The 12,356-nt window shown below is 42.2% G+C and overlaps 3 protein-coding genes across 6 annotated transcripts in view; 1 reads left to right on the top strand and 2 right to left on the bottom strand.

The window, feature by feature from the left end:
- Positions 1-2,779: 2,779 nt before the first annotated feature.
- On the bottom strand, positions 2,780-7,497 carry cntd1 (cyclin N-terminal domain containing 1). The gene is made up of 7 exons (XM_084567985.1): positions 7,306-7,497; positions 5,461-5,536; positions 5,201-5,372; positions 4,969-5,131; positions 4,692-4,836; positions 3,327-3,423; positions 2,780-3,212 (listed from the first exon to the last, which is right to left on the bottom strand). Exons 1-7 carry the CDS (start codon positions 7,478-7,480, stop codon positions 3,105-3,107), a joined length of 936 nt encoding a protein of 311 aa, XP_084424111.1. The 5' UTR covers positions 7,481-7,497; the 3' UTR covers positions 2,780-3,104.
- Positions 7,498-7,691: 194 nt separating this feature from the next.
- coa3a (cytochrome C oxidase assembly factor 3a) lies at positions 7,692-9,470 on the top strand. The gene is made up of 2 exons (XM_084567986.1): positions 7,692-8,032; positions 8,902-9,470. Exons 1-2 carry the CDS (start codon positions 7,837-7,839, stop codon positions 9,003-9,005), a joined length of 300 nt encoding a protein of 99 aa, XP_084424112.1. The 5' UTR covers positions 7,692-7,836; the 3' UTR covers positions 9,006-9,470.
- Positions 9,471-9,539: 69 nt separating this feature from the next.
- wnk4a (WNK lysine deficient protein kinase 4a) overlaps positions 9,540-12,356 on the bottom strand; it is a 39,195-nt gene continuing 36,378 nt past the window's right edge. For 3 of the 4 annotated variants that reach the window (XM_084567982.1, XM_084567983.1, XM_084567981.1), the window contains 3 exons: positions 11,630-11,835; positions 11,423-11,517; positions 9,540-11,329 (listed from right to left, as the gene is read on the bottom strand). In XM_084567982.1, coding sequence (XP_084424108.1) covers positions 11,327-11,329; positions 11,423-11,517; positions 11,630-11,835 — 304 coding nt within the window. In that variant the 3' untranslated portion in view covers positions 9,540-11,326. The remainder of the gene's footprint in view (positions 11,330-11,422; positions 11,518-11,629; positions 11,836-12,356) is intronic. The other variant, XM_084567984.1, reaches the window with a different exon arrangement.

The following is a 12,356-nucleotide window of genomic DNA, read 5'->3' on the forward strand; positions in this document are numbered from 1 at the left end:
ACATATGTGTGTGTGTGTGTATATGTATATATATGTATATATATATATATATATATATATGCAGATTTCTTGTCTTGACGTATTTTTCGTGTGAATTTTAAAACCAAACAGAACGCCGCAGTTAGATGGAGGTCATGTGAGTTTATTTTTGTCATGCGTACTCACAACTTTTACATTATTTTACCAGACTAAAATTAAAGTTAAATGTATTATGTGTGATTAGTTTCCAATAAAGAGTGAAGGAGTCACGCAGTCAATGCACCTGACAGTGGATAGGTGTTACAGCCTTTCTAGTATTTCTCCGGGATCATTTCACACCTGGCTGTATCTCCAAATATTCTTGCACACTAGCTGCTTGCCATCTGTTATGCTGTAATTATGTGCTGTTTGTTGTTGTTGTTTCAGGCAAAACTTGGAACGGAGCTAAAAATGTCTGGGGCGCGAAGGAAACGTCTAGATTTGGAGCACTGGGTACTGCGGAGGTCGCACACGGCACTGAAATTCACGCAGAAAATCTATTTTTTCAGTGCACTGTGTCATTACCTGTTTTGAATTTGTGTTGTGTCAGAATCAGGACCACAGGTGGGACAGAAAGAGGAGAGGTGCAGAGGCGAAACAAGTCATTCCTAGCATGCAGACTTCCGCACTAATGCACCCAAAGCCAGCTGCAAAGAAGGCCTCACAGGTAACGAGATTTAGCATTAAAAGCGGCGTGTGTACGATTAGCAGTTACACCAGCTGTGAACTATACAAACAGCATTTTCGTAACAGCAACATCCAGTATCCCCCTCGAGTAATACAGCTTTCCAAGACAGTCTGACACTCCAAAACCTCTTTGCTTGCCACCTGCAGCCGTCCCCCTGCAGCTCCGGGAAAAGCGTTTCATCTAAACCAGGGAGTCTGTGGAACAAAGGTTCAGTGTCCTGCCTTCAAGCTATCTCCAGCGAAACCCAGAGCGTGAGCAGCGAGCTGGCAACGACTTCAAAGATTCCCCACAGAGAAAAGCCCCCCCTGGCATTCAGACGTAAGTTTACTAGGATACGTTTTGAGCTGCAGGTTATAGCGAGATGCAACCAGCCAGTTTTCTCACTACACATCGTCTTATAATATTAAATGTTATTTGATATATGTCTTTATTGCAAGCCAGTACGTTTAATTTCTTATTTCCACGCGTCTCCTTTTCCCAGGTAATATACACCCTGCGCCGTATCACAACAAGCACAGGTCTGAGCATGTGAGGGAAAGAGTATTAAATGGATCTACGCACGGGGCGGCGAGCAAACAAATACAATGCTGGGACGTCCAGAGGACCAAGAGTAAGATGAAACACCTTTTTAACAAAGCAAACGCAGAGGAGATCACAGACTCTGAGCTTCCCTTCAGTGCTGAAAATGTGGACAACTCGCTGGCTGGAGTCAAACATTGTCCTATATTTGATAGGACACAGTCCAGTGACTCTGAAGACGAAGAGTCAGATGATGTTGACTTATTAGCTTCCTGGAAGGACTCATTTCAGAGACGTAAGCCTAGTCTGATCACCTTTCCAGGAGCAGTCTGTCAGTCAAGCGTAACTTCCACCAGCTGCTCCAACAGCGCCCATAGCCTAGAGTCTTTCGAATCACATTTAAGTAAGTCAGCAGTTCCAGGTGTTTTATCCTCTGTCAGCAGTGATGGATGTGGTTTAACTCCGCCCCTGAAGCAAACAAAGCCACCTCACGGGACTCCACTGCCACCTTCTGCTGATATTTCAGCTTGTACATCATCACACGGGTGTAGATTCTCTCAAAGGAAGTCTCCGTGCACCTCTCCCTCCGACCTGATTATATTCAGTGATTCTGAAGAGCTTGAAGAGAGTCAAGAATGCGAATGTGAAGCAGCGCAGGGATGGGCTTCTGCTGCCGAAGTCCCCCAATCTCTAAAAGATTACGACGCAGAGACTGCATGTAGAGCCAAACAAAGGTGACCGCTCAATTATAAAACATTTTCTATAGATTAATTTTCACAAACAAACACCGTTTTGGTTATCCTGCAGATTAACTCAGGCTTTAAAATTAGATCTTACTTTACTAGAAATTCATGCAAGCTATCAAAGACATCACCCTGATCCATTTGTGCTGTGTAGTTTACTGGATGAGTTATCCCATGAGGAGGAGGGCGACCGGTGTCGGATCTGCCACGGCAGTGACACGTCGCCAACCAACCCGCTGCTGTCACCCTGCCTGTGTTCAGGAAGTCTGCAGCTCGTTCACCTCGACTGCCTGAAGAAATGGATTGAGACCAAACTTCAGTCAGGTCAGTACACCGCTGGTGAAGCTTAACACAGTCCACGGAGGCAGCATTCAATACCTTATAAAAGGTTCCCCAGTTGACATGTTGAGCCGTACTGTATCCATTTCTCCAGGGTCGTGTCTCACTCTCGTCCAAAGATGTGAACTTTGTGCGGGGAGGCTCACACTGGACCCCGATACGTTTGACTGGAGCAACTGTTACAGAAGACATCGCCAGCAGGTAAACTGAGACACAATCACTGAGTGGGCAATAAATCAAGATGGAGATTGATGACAACCCAACCTGTTTTCAGTTGGATGACTTCAGTGACCGGTTTCGTCTCCGAGAAGTAGCAGGAATGTCTAGTTTCATCCCCAGGGTAACTATATATACTTTTGATTTATTTTCTTGAACAAAATACTGCCCACTGACACAATCCAAATCATTGCTGCCCTTATTTGGGGTACAGTAAGACCTCGGGGCAACCCTGAGGCAAGAATGTTATAGTTATGTGAGCACTGTGGGGAGACCAACGTACATCCAAAGATTTTTATTGAGTGATTTATTGATTGTTCAATTGGGTTATTTTAATTTCTGTCTGCAGATGCGTATATGGTCACTGAGTACCTACAAAATAGGGATGAGACTCAGAAGAGCGTGGAGGAGGACTACACTAGAGGCATTTGACACTATCACCCGTGTTTTTACATCTTGACTCAAATAAATATTACAATAAACTGCGATGCATCTAATTCAAGTGAGATTTGCAGTGATTGTCTTATGCCAGAACCATAAACAGAAACAGTGTAAAGACTGAAGTGGACGGGTTATAAAACTTATTTTGCAGGGGGACTGGTGTTAACAATGTGCCTCAGTGTCACATGAGCAAAATCAGCGATGCTCCTCGTCGAGATTCCTGTGATGTGGCTCAGTTCTCTGACGACCTGCGACGTATTTAAAGAAAGAGACGTCAACAGCTGTTTGCGTGGTTTGTGTAGAACAGAATACATTCAAAGTACTGAGAACAAATATTACTCTAGGCTTATGAGTGATTTCACCTGTTCCCATTTTCTAATATTGAGGATGAATGTAGCCACAGCGATGACACCAACTCCAAGAAGCATGCAGTCTTCGGTCACTGTCTGAAACTTCTCTCTGGTTTACAGAGAAGCATTAAAGCAGATATAATCAATACCTTGATATAAGTATTAAGAAAGGATCGTCTAGTACCTCCAGAACGTCTTTCAGCTCATTGTTTTGGCTTTTTGGCTTGACACTTTGTCTTATTTCACCCTTAAAGCAGCTGTTTGCTGCAACAAAAAATGCTGTAAACGTACCATGCACTACTGTCTCAACACTAAATAGCACAAAGTGTGTAAAAAAGGCAACTGTTTGCTAGCGAGATAGACAGAATATATAATGCCGTGGCGTTGAGGCCTGAAGGACAAATGACCTCAACTTGTCTGTGGAGCAGGACAGAGACAGCAGCCCCTCACTGAATGAGCGTCTCTGCCTGACTATGGTGTCGTGTAGAGGGTGGCGGACATTGTTCATAATGGTCTGGATTTTGTTCAAGGTCCTTGCACCTGCCACTCTTCTTGCTCTTCTTCTTCTTCCCTAGCACACCACAACGTAAAAGAGGGCACTGGCAACGGTAGTCTGGTTGAACATGTCCAGCAGCTTCCGGCAGATGTTAAACGACCTTAGTCTCCTGAAGAAATAGCGACGGCGCTTATCTTTTTTTGTATACTGAGTCCATGTTAGCCGGCCAGTCCAGGTCGTGATCCGGCTGTAGACCCAGGTACTTAAAGGTCTGAACCACCTCTACACACTCCCAACTTTAGTAGTAACTTGTCATGGTTTAATTTTACGGTACTGGAAGTTATTAATGGATGGCAGAACTTTCATGACTGTGCAAAGACAGTTTTTCCCACAAGCTGCGCACATGAGAAGACGATGAGGTGACACTTTGATATGAGCAATCGACCAAGAGCGTTTGTCTTTTTGCTTTAGGAATCTGTTTAGCTAAATGTGAAACTTCAGCTGTATTTCACCTGCAGCTGTTTTCAGGGGGAAAAAAACTCATTGGCATTCTGTGGGAACTGCTATGGAGCCAAACATTTCCCTCAGACGTTGGCAACAAAAAAACAAAACAAAAAAAACAAATATGCAGAAACTACTTTTTCCAATGTTTCCAATTTTCCAAAACAATCAGTTACCACCCGTACAGTGTTTTCCTGTCACTGTTTAATAGCTCTTGTGTAAATGTGCTGCATGAGAAACGTCAGCTCAAGCCTAAATATTAATCTAAAGCAACATAGACTGCATAGACAGCTGTCAGCTGCCTGTCAAGCTGCTTGTCCACTCTACCATTACAGTAACCATCTGTCCCCCCACAAAAAAAAAAAAAGAAAACCCCATACCTCTGTTCCTTGGATGGTCTAACACACTGAGTGGTATTTCTTAACAAGGTGTCATAGATGGCAGCTCTCTGTAGGCTGATGAACTGGAGAACATGGTGGCAAAGGTGGTGAAGGCGCTCCACAGGGATGGACGGCTCATTGTGTCCTACAAGAGTTTAAACACCCTACTCAAACTCCAGCTGGCAAATGAATACAACTGTCTTCATAAAGTTATTTTCATTAGTGATCCTAATCTGAAATTGTTTATTTTTTCTTTGGTACTTAACCAGCATCTTACCAAGCACCTCCAGAAGTATTTCCACATATGTCAGTGGGTTTGGGATATTAAGCCTGAATTCAAGCCCCTTCAAGACCATCAGCTCCGATTCCATGAGTTTCTGTTTGGAAACACTGTGTCCGACTGAATGCAGGAAGCGTACTGCAGTGTTGTTGTCAATTATCTAGAAAATTATAGATTATTTTCAATCATGTGTCATCACTGAAAGTTGTTAATCATTGGCGGGACTTACTTGACTGTGCAAGGACAGTTTGCTCGCCACCTGCACACAGGAGAAGATGATGAGGTGGAATTCATCCTTGAGCTTGTCAAAAATAGCCTCCTCGTAGCTGCTTGCCAGATCAGTAGCTGCACCCTGAGGTGTGGGTGCGGTGAGCAGATCTATGAGGTGACTGACCATGAACCTGGAGGAGTTAATTATTCACAGATTGGGCCAAGCCAATAAACCAGAGGGTGTGATAGAGAAAGCTAAAACGCGCCGCTCCTTCTTACCTTTGCAGTAATTCAATGGCATGGTATCCAGCCAGCGGGTCGAGTCTCAGTTCTTTAGTTATCAGGAAGACGTACTCTAAGTAACACGAGAGAGTAATGTACGACGCTAACACAGTCAACACGCCACGATTAGACCATACAAATTACATTTACAGAAATTTGAAAGGTAAATTCAGGCTTGCACTAAAACGGAGGCATTCGATGTGTATGGGTAATAGAATTATTTAAATGAAATCTGAGCCCAGTGTTACTGGATGTTCACTTCATGTCATTTATTGCCTCTTTGCGGCAATGTTAATCCGGCGAATTTGAAAAAAATATGAACAGTTTTCACAATTTATCCAGCAACAAAACACCCTCTGGATAATATGATCTCTATGATATAGTCCCGGGTGGTCCAGGAAAGACAAGGAGGTTAATGGAATTTATTATATGATTAAATAATAATCAATTTAAAGTGGCAACCTCAAACATTTCAGTCCTGGTTGGTTTGGCGACACCTGTGGTTAATGGTGGTAACAACACAACAGATTCAAAGCGGCAGGACGCAGATGTACTAAGGCAACAAAACTTAACAAAAATCAATGTTTTAATAAAGAAGTTGGATAATAACTGTTTTCATTATTCTGTGAGGAGCTGTTATGTGATTTAATGCTGCACACTGTATGAGTCTGTAAACATCAGGGCACATTGAAAGGAGTCAGGAGGTATATTAGCAGAGACGTTTGTAGGCCTCCAGTTCCTTCATCTAACAGCTCACTGTGGCCACTTCTTCATCTTCCATTACTCCCATGCCCCAAAAATCACCATCGATTTGTTTTGCAGATGCATTTTTGATGTTCACAATAAAAGTCAGTTTGTGTTTTGCCAGTTAAAATGGTTTTAAGGTGAAACTGCAGCAGTGGAAACTGTTCGGTTTGCAAACCCTACGCATGTTTAGTAATGGTTTAGCATTTAGCATACATATCCAAAGATTACATTAGTGTCAATAGAGCAGTTGAGCAAATGATTAGCTGGTCAGTGGCTCAGTCACTATTGTGTGACATCTGACGATAGTAAACACTATTCCATCAACGGTCTTAGAGCAACAGTTTAAACCAGCAGTGACAGCACTTCTGTCAGGGGTGTCCGTCTGAATTTATTCAAACAAACCGTGTTTTAGCTCCTTCGCGAGGTACGAGGAAGCACATGGGTGTTCATTAGAAGTCATTAACACTGTTTTCCATCTGCTCTGTGAAAAGGTTCTGTCTGCCGAGGCGCTGGCAAGCTGCTAGACTCGAGGAGTTACTGTTGAGAATTGACCTCCATAACGACGACAGGGCTTAGGATTCCAGGTGTGTGAAAGACTGCAGGGTGATGAAAGGTTACAGGGAGGCTTATGGGGGGGGCTTTCACGGGGAGTCCTACATGGCTTAGTTTAGTGACAAAGGACAGTCTTTACCCCAAATGAGAGAATTACAGCATGGCAGTACAAGCTGTGCTGTAGGTCAGTAGTTAAAAGACAGGAACATGCAGTATGTGCAGTCAGTGTGTGCTTCAAATGGGAGGCATTGACGTGCGTGTACAAGTGTAGGAAAATCAAGCATTCCGCAAAGAGGAACTTACTGATTGTCACAGGTGTGTGTGATATAATTAACAAAATGTAACAAATAAAAAAAAAGACTAACTTGGCGAATAGAAAAATATAAAATATGCATAAGTATACAAAAATAAACACAATTTAAATGATGACTACTCAGTCTACCCATGTAACGGCTGTTAACGTGAATGCACCAGAATCACCTTACTGGCACAAAACTTACCGTTATAAATAAAACTCGGACAAGTAAAATGTTTGTTGCTTACCAACGAGTCTTTTGTGTTTGAAGTCTCCGCTACATGTTGACAAACCGTCGAGGCTGTCCTTGTTTATTTTGTTGAGGTTGATAAGAAAGTCGGTGAGCAGGTCGCGCGGTGCCTGGCGAAACCTTATACCAACGTCAGTTGTTCGTCTTGGAGGGCAAATTATTCTTTTCGCCATTTAGCTAACAATGAAAGCTGGGTATAATGTCAAAAATAAGATGAAAACCTAAAAGTAAATCGTGTCCGAGGATTGTTTTTTCCTGAAGATGGCGCTATGCCCGCGGTTTTCACTCTAGGAACAAAAAAAGCTTCGATGCAGCGGGAGCGGGGGGCCTATTTGGACGTTGCACAGTTGTGGTTCGTTTGCGGAAGACACACTGGCGCTTGCTGCGTTCTGCGTAGATCTCAAAACACATTGATGGGCTACACACAGCACAGTTAGACGACACACCAACCCAGCGGGTCGTTTGAAACACGGCGCTGCGTTTAACAGTTGTGAAACAGCACCGCTCTTCTCCTCCACTGACTGCAGACATGGCTGACAAGACGCCTCCGAAGTCTGATGCTCCCTTTGCGACCAGGGTAGACCCGACCAAAGAGCAGCTTTCTGGGGAGCAGCTGCACTTCATCAGACAAGTGGAGCTTCAGCAGTGGAAGAAGAAAACAGCGAAGCTCCGGACACGAAACGTGGTGACGGGGCTCGCCATCGGAGCGCTCGTAGTGGGGATCTGTATCCTTGTCAATGCAAGGTGAACTATGTAACGTTAGCTTAGCATGCTAATGTTACCCCTGTGGATGCACAGCTTTTGGGTTATATCAGAGTGTTTTATCACCACATGATACTAAACAAAGTGCTAACTAATCAGAGTAGATTGCATCTTAGATATAACTGACATTAAAGGTGTGTAAATTACCGATCTATTGAGTTGTATGCTAACATGGGAGACAGAAAGTTCCGCAATGGATTTGGGGTACATGAATAAAGTTGCACATTAATGGTATGAATTTAAAATTCTCTCAGTAATTAGCACCAAGTTTAATTCAGTATATTATTTAAATCTTTATTGAGTTAAAGCTTCTTTTAGTGAGCTACTGTCATGCCTTCCGGGTGTTCCAACCTTGTTCCCTGAACGCATCACTGGCTGCTTGTAATGTAATGTTCAAGATAACTTTCCTCACAAGACATACCGAGTATTTTCTAGACACCTGGTGGCATCATGGTCACTAAAGCGATCTTGGAGAGACCTTGAAGACAATCTTTTGTGTTTTGCCAGTCATTTTTTGCATTTATTTGTATAGAATAGTTTCTTTATCTGAATCGTGCATCAGTTTCCGTGTATTTTTGTATTTTCCTGGCAGAAATGAACCTCCATTATAACTTTCTACATTAGTAAGGATAGACAAAATATTAGTAAACCTTCCCAAGGTACTGCAAGGCAATTTTAGTTTATAGATACCTCTAATCATATTGGTTTAAATCAACAAACTGGTAGTTGAGTAGAACACAAACTGGCATAAGATCAGCTAATGATGTCCTGTGTTTTGTCACGTCTGTTCTATATTTCACATATTCGTCTTGACCATTTGCTCCCGCATCAGACGGCTACACGTTTTTTTCAGTCTCCCAGGAGCGAATCATGGACGAGATCGACGAGGAGGCCAAGCGCGCGAAGATGCGGGGACCAAAGACCGGAGCCAACTGAGGCGAGCGCGTTGTCCTGCATGTTGTTGGACTGTCCTGCACTTAACCGAGGAGGGACTCGTGACACCACTCATTCGCGTTCCTGGCTGCTGATTCTTTATGTTGAGACAAAACTGGACTTTTTTTTTTATCTTGATTGTAGAGGGTAACTGTGTGGTTCTTCTGCTGACTTGAGAATAGATTCGATTAAGCTTCCTGTCAGTGGAAAGGACTAATCCACTGATCTCGACATGACCTCAAAATGGCCTGGACTGCAGCTTAAGTAGCTGAACTTTCCAGCCACGATCATGTAATGTGCATTCAGTATGAAGGGAGTATAGAAAACAAATATCAGTCAGCTATTGACTTTAAATCTACAGTGGCCTTCAACAAAGCAGAATGCCAGTAACACTGCGGAAATCACTCACAAAGTACTTATTATTTATGCTGAAAGTGATGATTTGTAAAATAAAAAACTGATGTATTAGATTTAATCAATGAATTCTTTTTTTAACAGCTATATCTCTATCCATAAATGTAAAAAAAAACAGTTAAACATGACAAAACAGCCTTTATATTTACAATTGCATTTATTCGTGTCAAAATTTAATACATGGAGTCTGATCTAGCCGCCCAATCTCGAGAGTAAAAATATAAAATAAGACATTGTAAGGGAAAAGGCACAGATTCAGCATGGCAGGACAGCAGCTTCAGAAAGCAAATCATATATCTACATTCATATTTTTTTTCTTTTTTTTTTAAGAAACTGAATATATTAGGAACATTACAGGAGTTTGACCGACAAGGAAATTCAGTGTGTGATGTGGATATTTTTATAAGGCATCATCTACAGATTCACAGCTTGGGACTGATTTCACTACAACCCCACAACATAGTAATTATTTAAAACTGCAGGAGAATAGACCATCGTTACCGCGACCCAACACAAAACATTGTGATCGGACATGAGCTGGAGAATACCTTCTGCCTCCCTTATGGAAAAATAACCTATTAACTCTTCCTCGAGTTGAACACAAACGTGTTAAATGATTGAGAACTACGACCGAATTCGCTAAAGTGCACAAGGAGCTTGATAAGAGAACAAGCCACAAAAAAATATATATAGTATGTTTTTTTCGCTCGAGAAAGAATTAAGGTAGCAGAAATATTTTGTCTACTCATAAACTGTAAACATGATCTATAAATGCGTTCTATTATATACACATGTACAGTCGACAGGAGAGCCAGTAGTCTAAAATCTAAGTGGATTTTTCACAATTTATGTCCCTATGTTTACCCAGATAACAGATTTGAGAAAAATAATGTGTATGTTTTACAATTCTTCCCATTTTAAAGTTTAAAAAATAGATTTTCCCCTGTGCCGAAGCATTGCAGATGCCAACATTTCAACATGCTTTTCCCCTCAGAACATTTTCACACATATGAAACAATATCTCATTATACCAGCCGTACAGTGGGAAACGATCATATTTACTACATCTGAAAATGTCAGAATTGCAGTCAAACCTCTCCAGGTTGAGTCGAGATGATGCAGATCATCTCGACTAGTGAAGAAATCAAAGATAGGCTACAACTAAATGCTTTCATGATCCATATTTGGAATGAAGGAAATTGTACAATGCATCCGTTCTGGGCAGCCCCCCCGGAAGGCAATAATCACAGCTCTACTGAATGAGAATATATTCACGGTGCAGTCGGCAGCTGCAAACTAAAAGGAAACAAGGTGTACGACTGTCAGTCAAAGAGTCTGAGCCACATTACTGTGCTCAGACGATAAACAGCAGCGAGTCAGACAAGCAGGGAAACGTCAACTACCGTCATTCTGGGTCAAAGTCACGGGAAAGCGCCACAGAGCTGCAGCACTTCGTACCATCGTTTGACTGCGTTAATGCAAAAAAATTGCTCAGGAAAAAACATTTAAAAGAAGCTCTGGTGGTGACATTTTGCAGAGGACCGCGGCAGCTCAAGCTTAAGTTTCTCACGCATGAACCGTTGGGTCTGACATTTATTTACAAGAGCGGGGAAAATGAAGTTGTCACTTCTAACATGAACCAGACTTGGTCGGTATTCTGTGCTTCAGCTGCAATAAATTCACCAGATCTGACGACGCTCTGAAAACCGGATGTTCCTGTGTGAATCCAGCTTTACTGAGGACAGTTTTTATACATTTGAGGTAAGCGGCTACTGGCAGAAGGAAGGAGTTTGCCAATTGGTGCGCCAGTGAATGATTTAAAGCGATCCTCCTACAGGACAGGTTTGACCACTGCAGTCACACTTCAGATGAGGTAGTCCAGATATACAGCATGCTTGGCTGAGAGTTTCTCACTAGTGAAAAATGGAGAGGAAAAAAATTAGCAATTCATTTTTTTATAGTTTTTAATAAGAGTAATAAAGTTTTTTAATGCAGTCTTCACTCACCATTCTACTTATGTCAGTGGCAAAGGTGACCCCTTTGCTGGGCTTATCCTGTGAGCCGCTGCTGCTCCCTCCAAGAGAGTTTCTCCTAATGATACCTTGGAAAACACAGCGCATGGATTTTAAAACCTAACAAAGTCGTAAAGCTGCCACATATTTACGAGGCAGTGACTCTGATGAGTCAAAAAGAAACGGGATATTCTTCCTCACCTTGGATTGGCAACATGTCCAGGCGCTGCAGGCTGTTCCTGCGAGACGGAGGAAAACCGCTCCCTTTGGACAGGCGCCGCTGTCGGCTGGACAGCATAGCAGCGGGAGAGACGATGCCCGGAGGGGGCACCTTCCCCATCCTCTGGTACAGCTCCTCGATCTCTTTCTTCTGCGCGGCCTGCAGGGCCTGAACCTCTGTCAGATGTCTGAATAAGATATAACAAAGGTGAACATCTAAAGTGTCTATTTATACTTCAACAAGACCACTCTAGTCTTTGGAAATCCTTGATTTAGTCTTGAAACTAACAAAAACGTCTGATGATTTGCAATCTTCAACGTCAAATCTATGTTGCAGTCCATTTTTTTTCATTGCATTTAAGTTAAGTGTGTGTAGAAGTGATAATAAAAGCTGAATTTGCCAATTGCACATCTTTATTTTGGCTGTATGTTGAAGAAAATAAACACAATTATCTTATTTTTAAGATAGTCTATAGACATATTTGTTTCACCACTTTAAAAACTGTTAAGTTTTCCTTAAACAAGTCAAAATGACTTGAAGCTAAGTCCAACAAGAGTGTAAGAACACATCAAAGCTCATAATATTTCCAACTACATCATTATTATACACAACCATGTCGAGCTGTGTTGTGCAAAATATCCCAAACTGAGAGTCGTACTCTATGCTCCGCTGATATTTTAGAATAATACAATATTTTGGGCAACTTCA

The sequence above is a fragment of the Chelon labrosus genome, assembly GCF_963514085.1.
Source record: "Chelon labrosus genome assembly, chromosome: 19".
Taxonomy (NCBI): domain Eukaryota; kingdom Metazoa; phylum Chordata; class Actinopteri; order Mugiliformes; family Mugilidae; genus Chelon; species Chelon labrosus.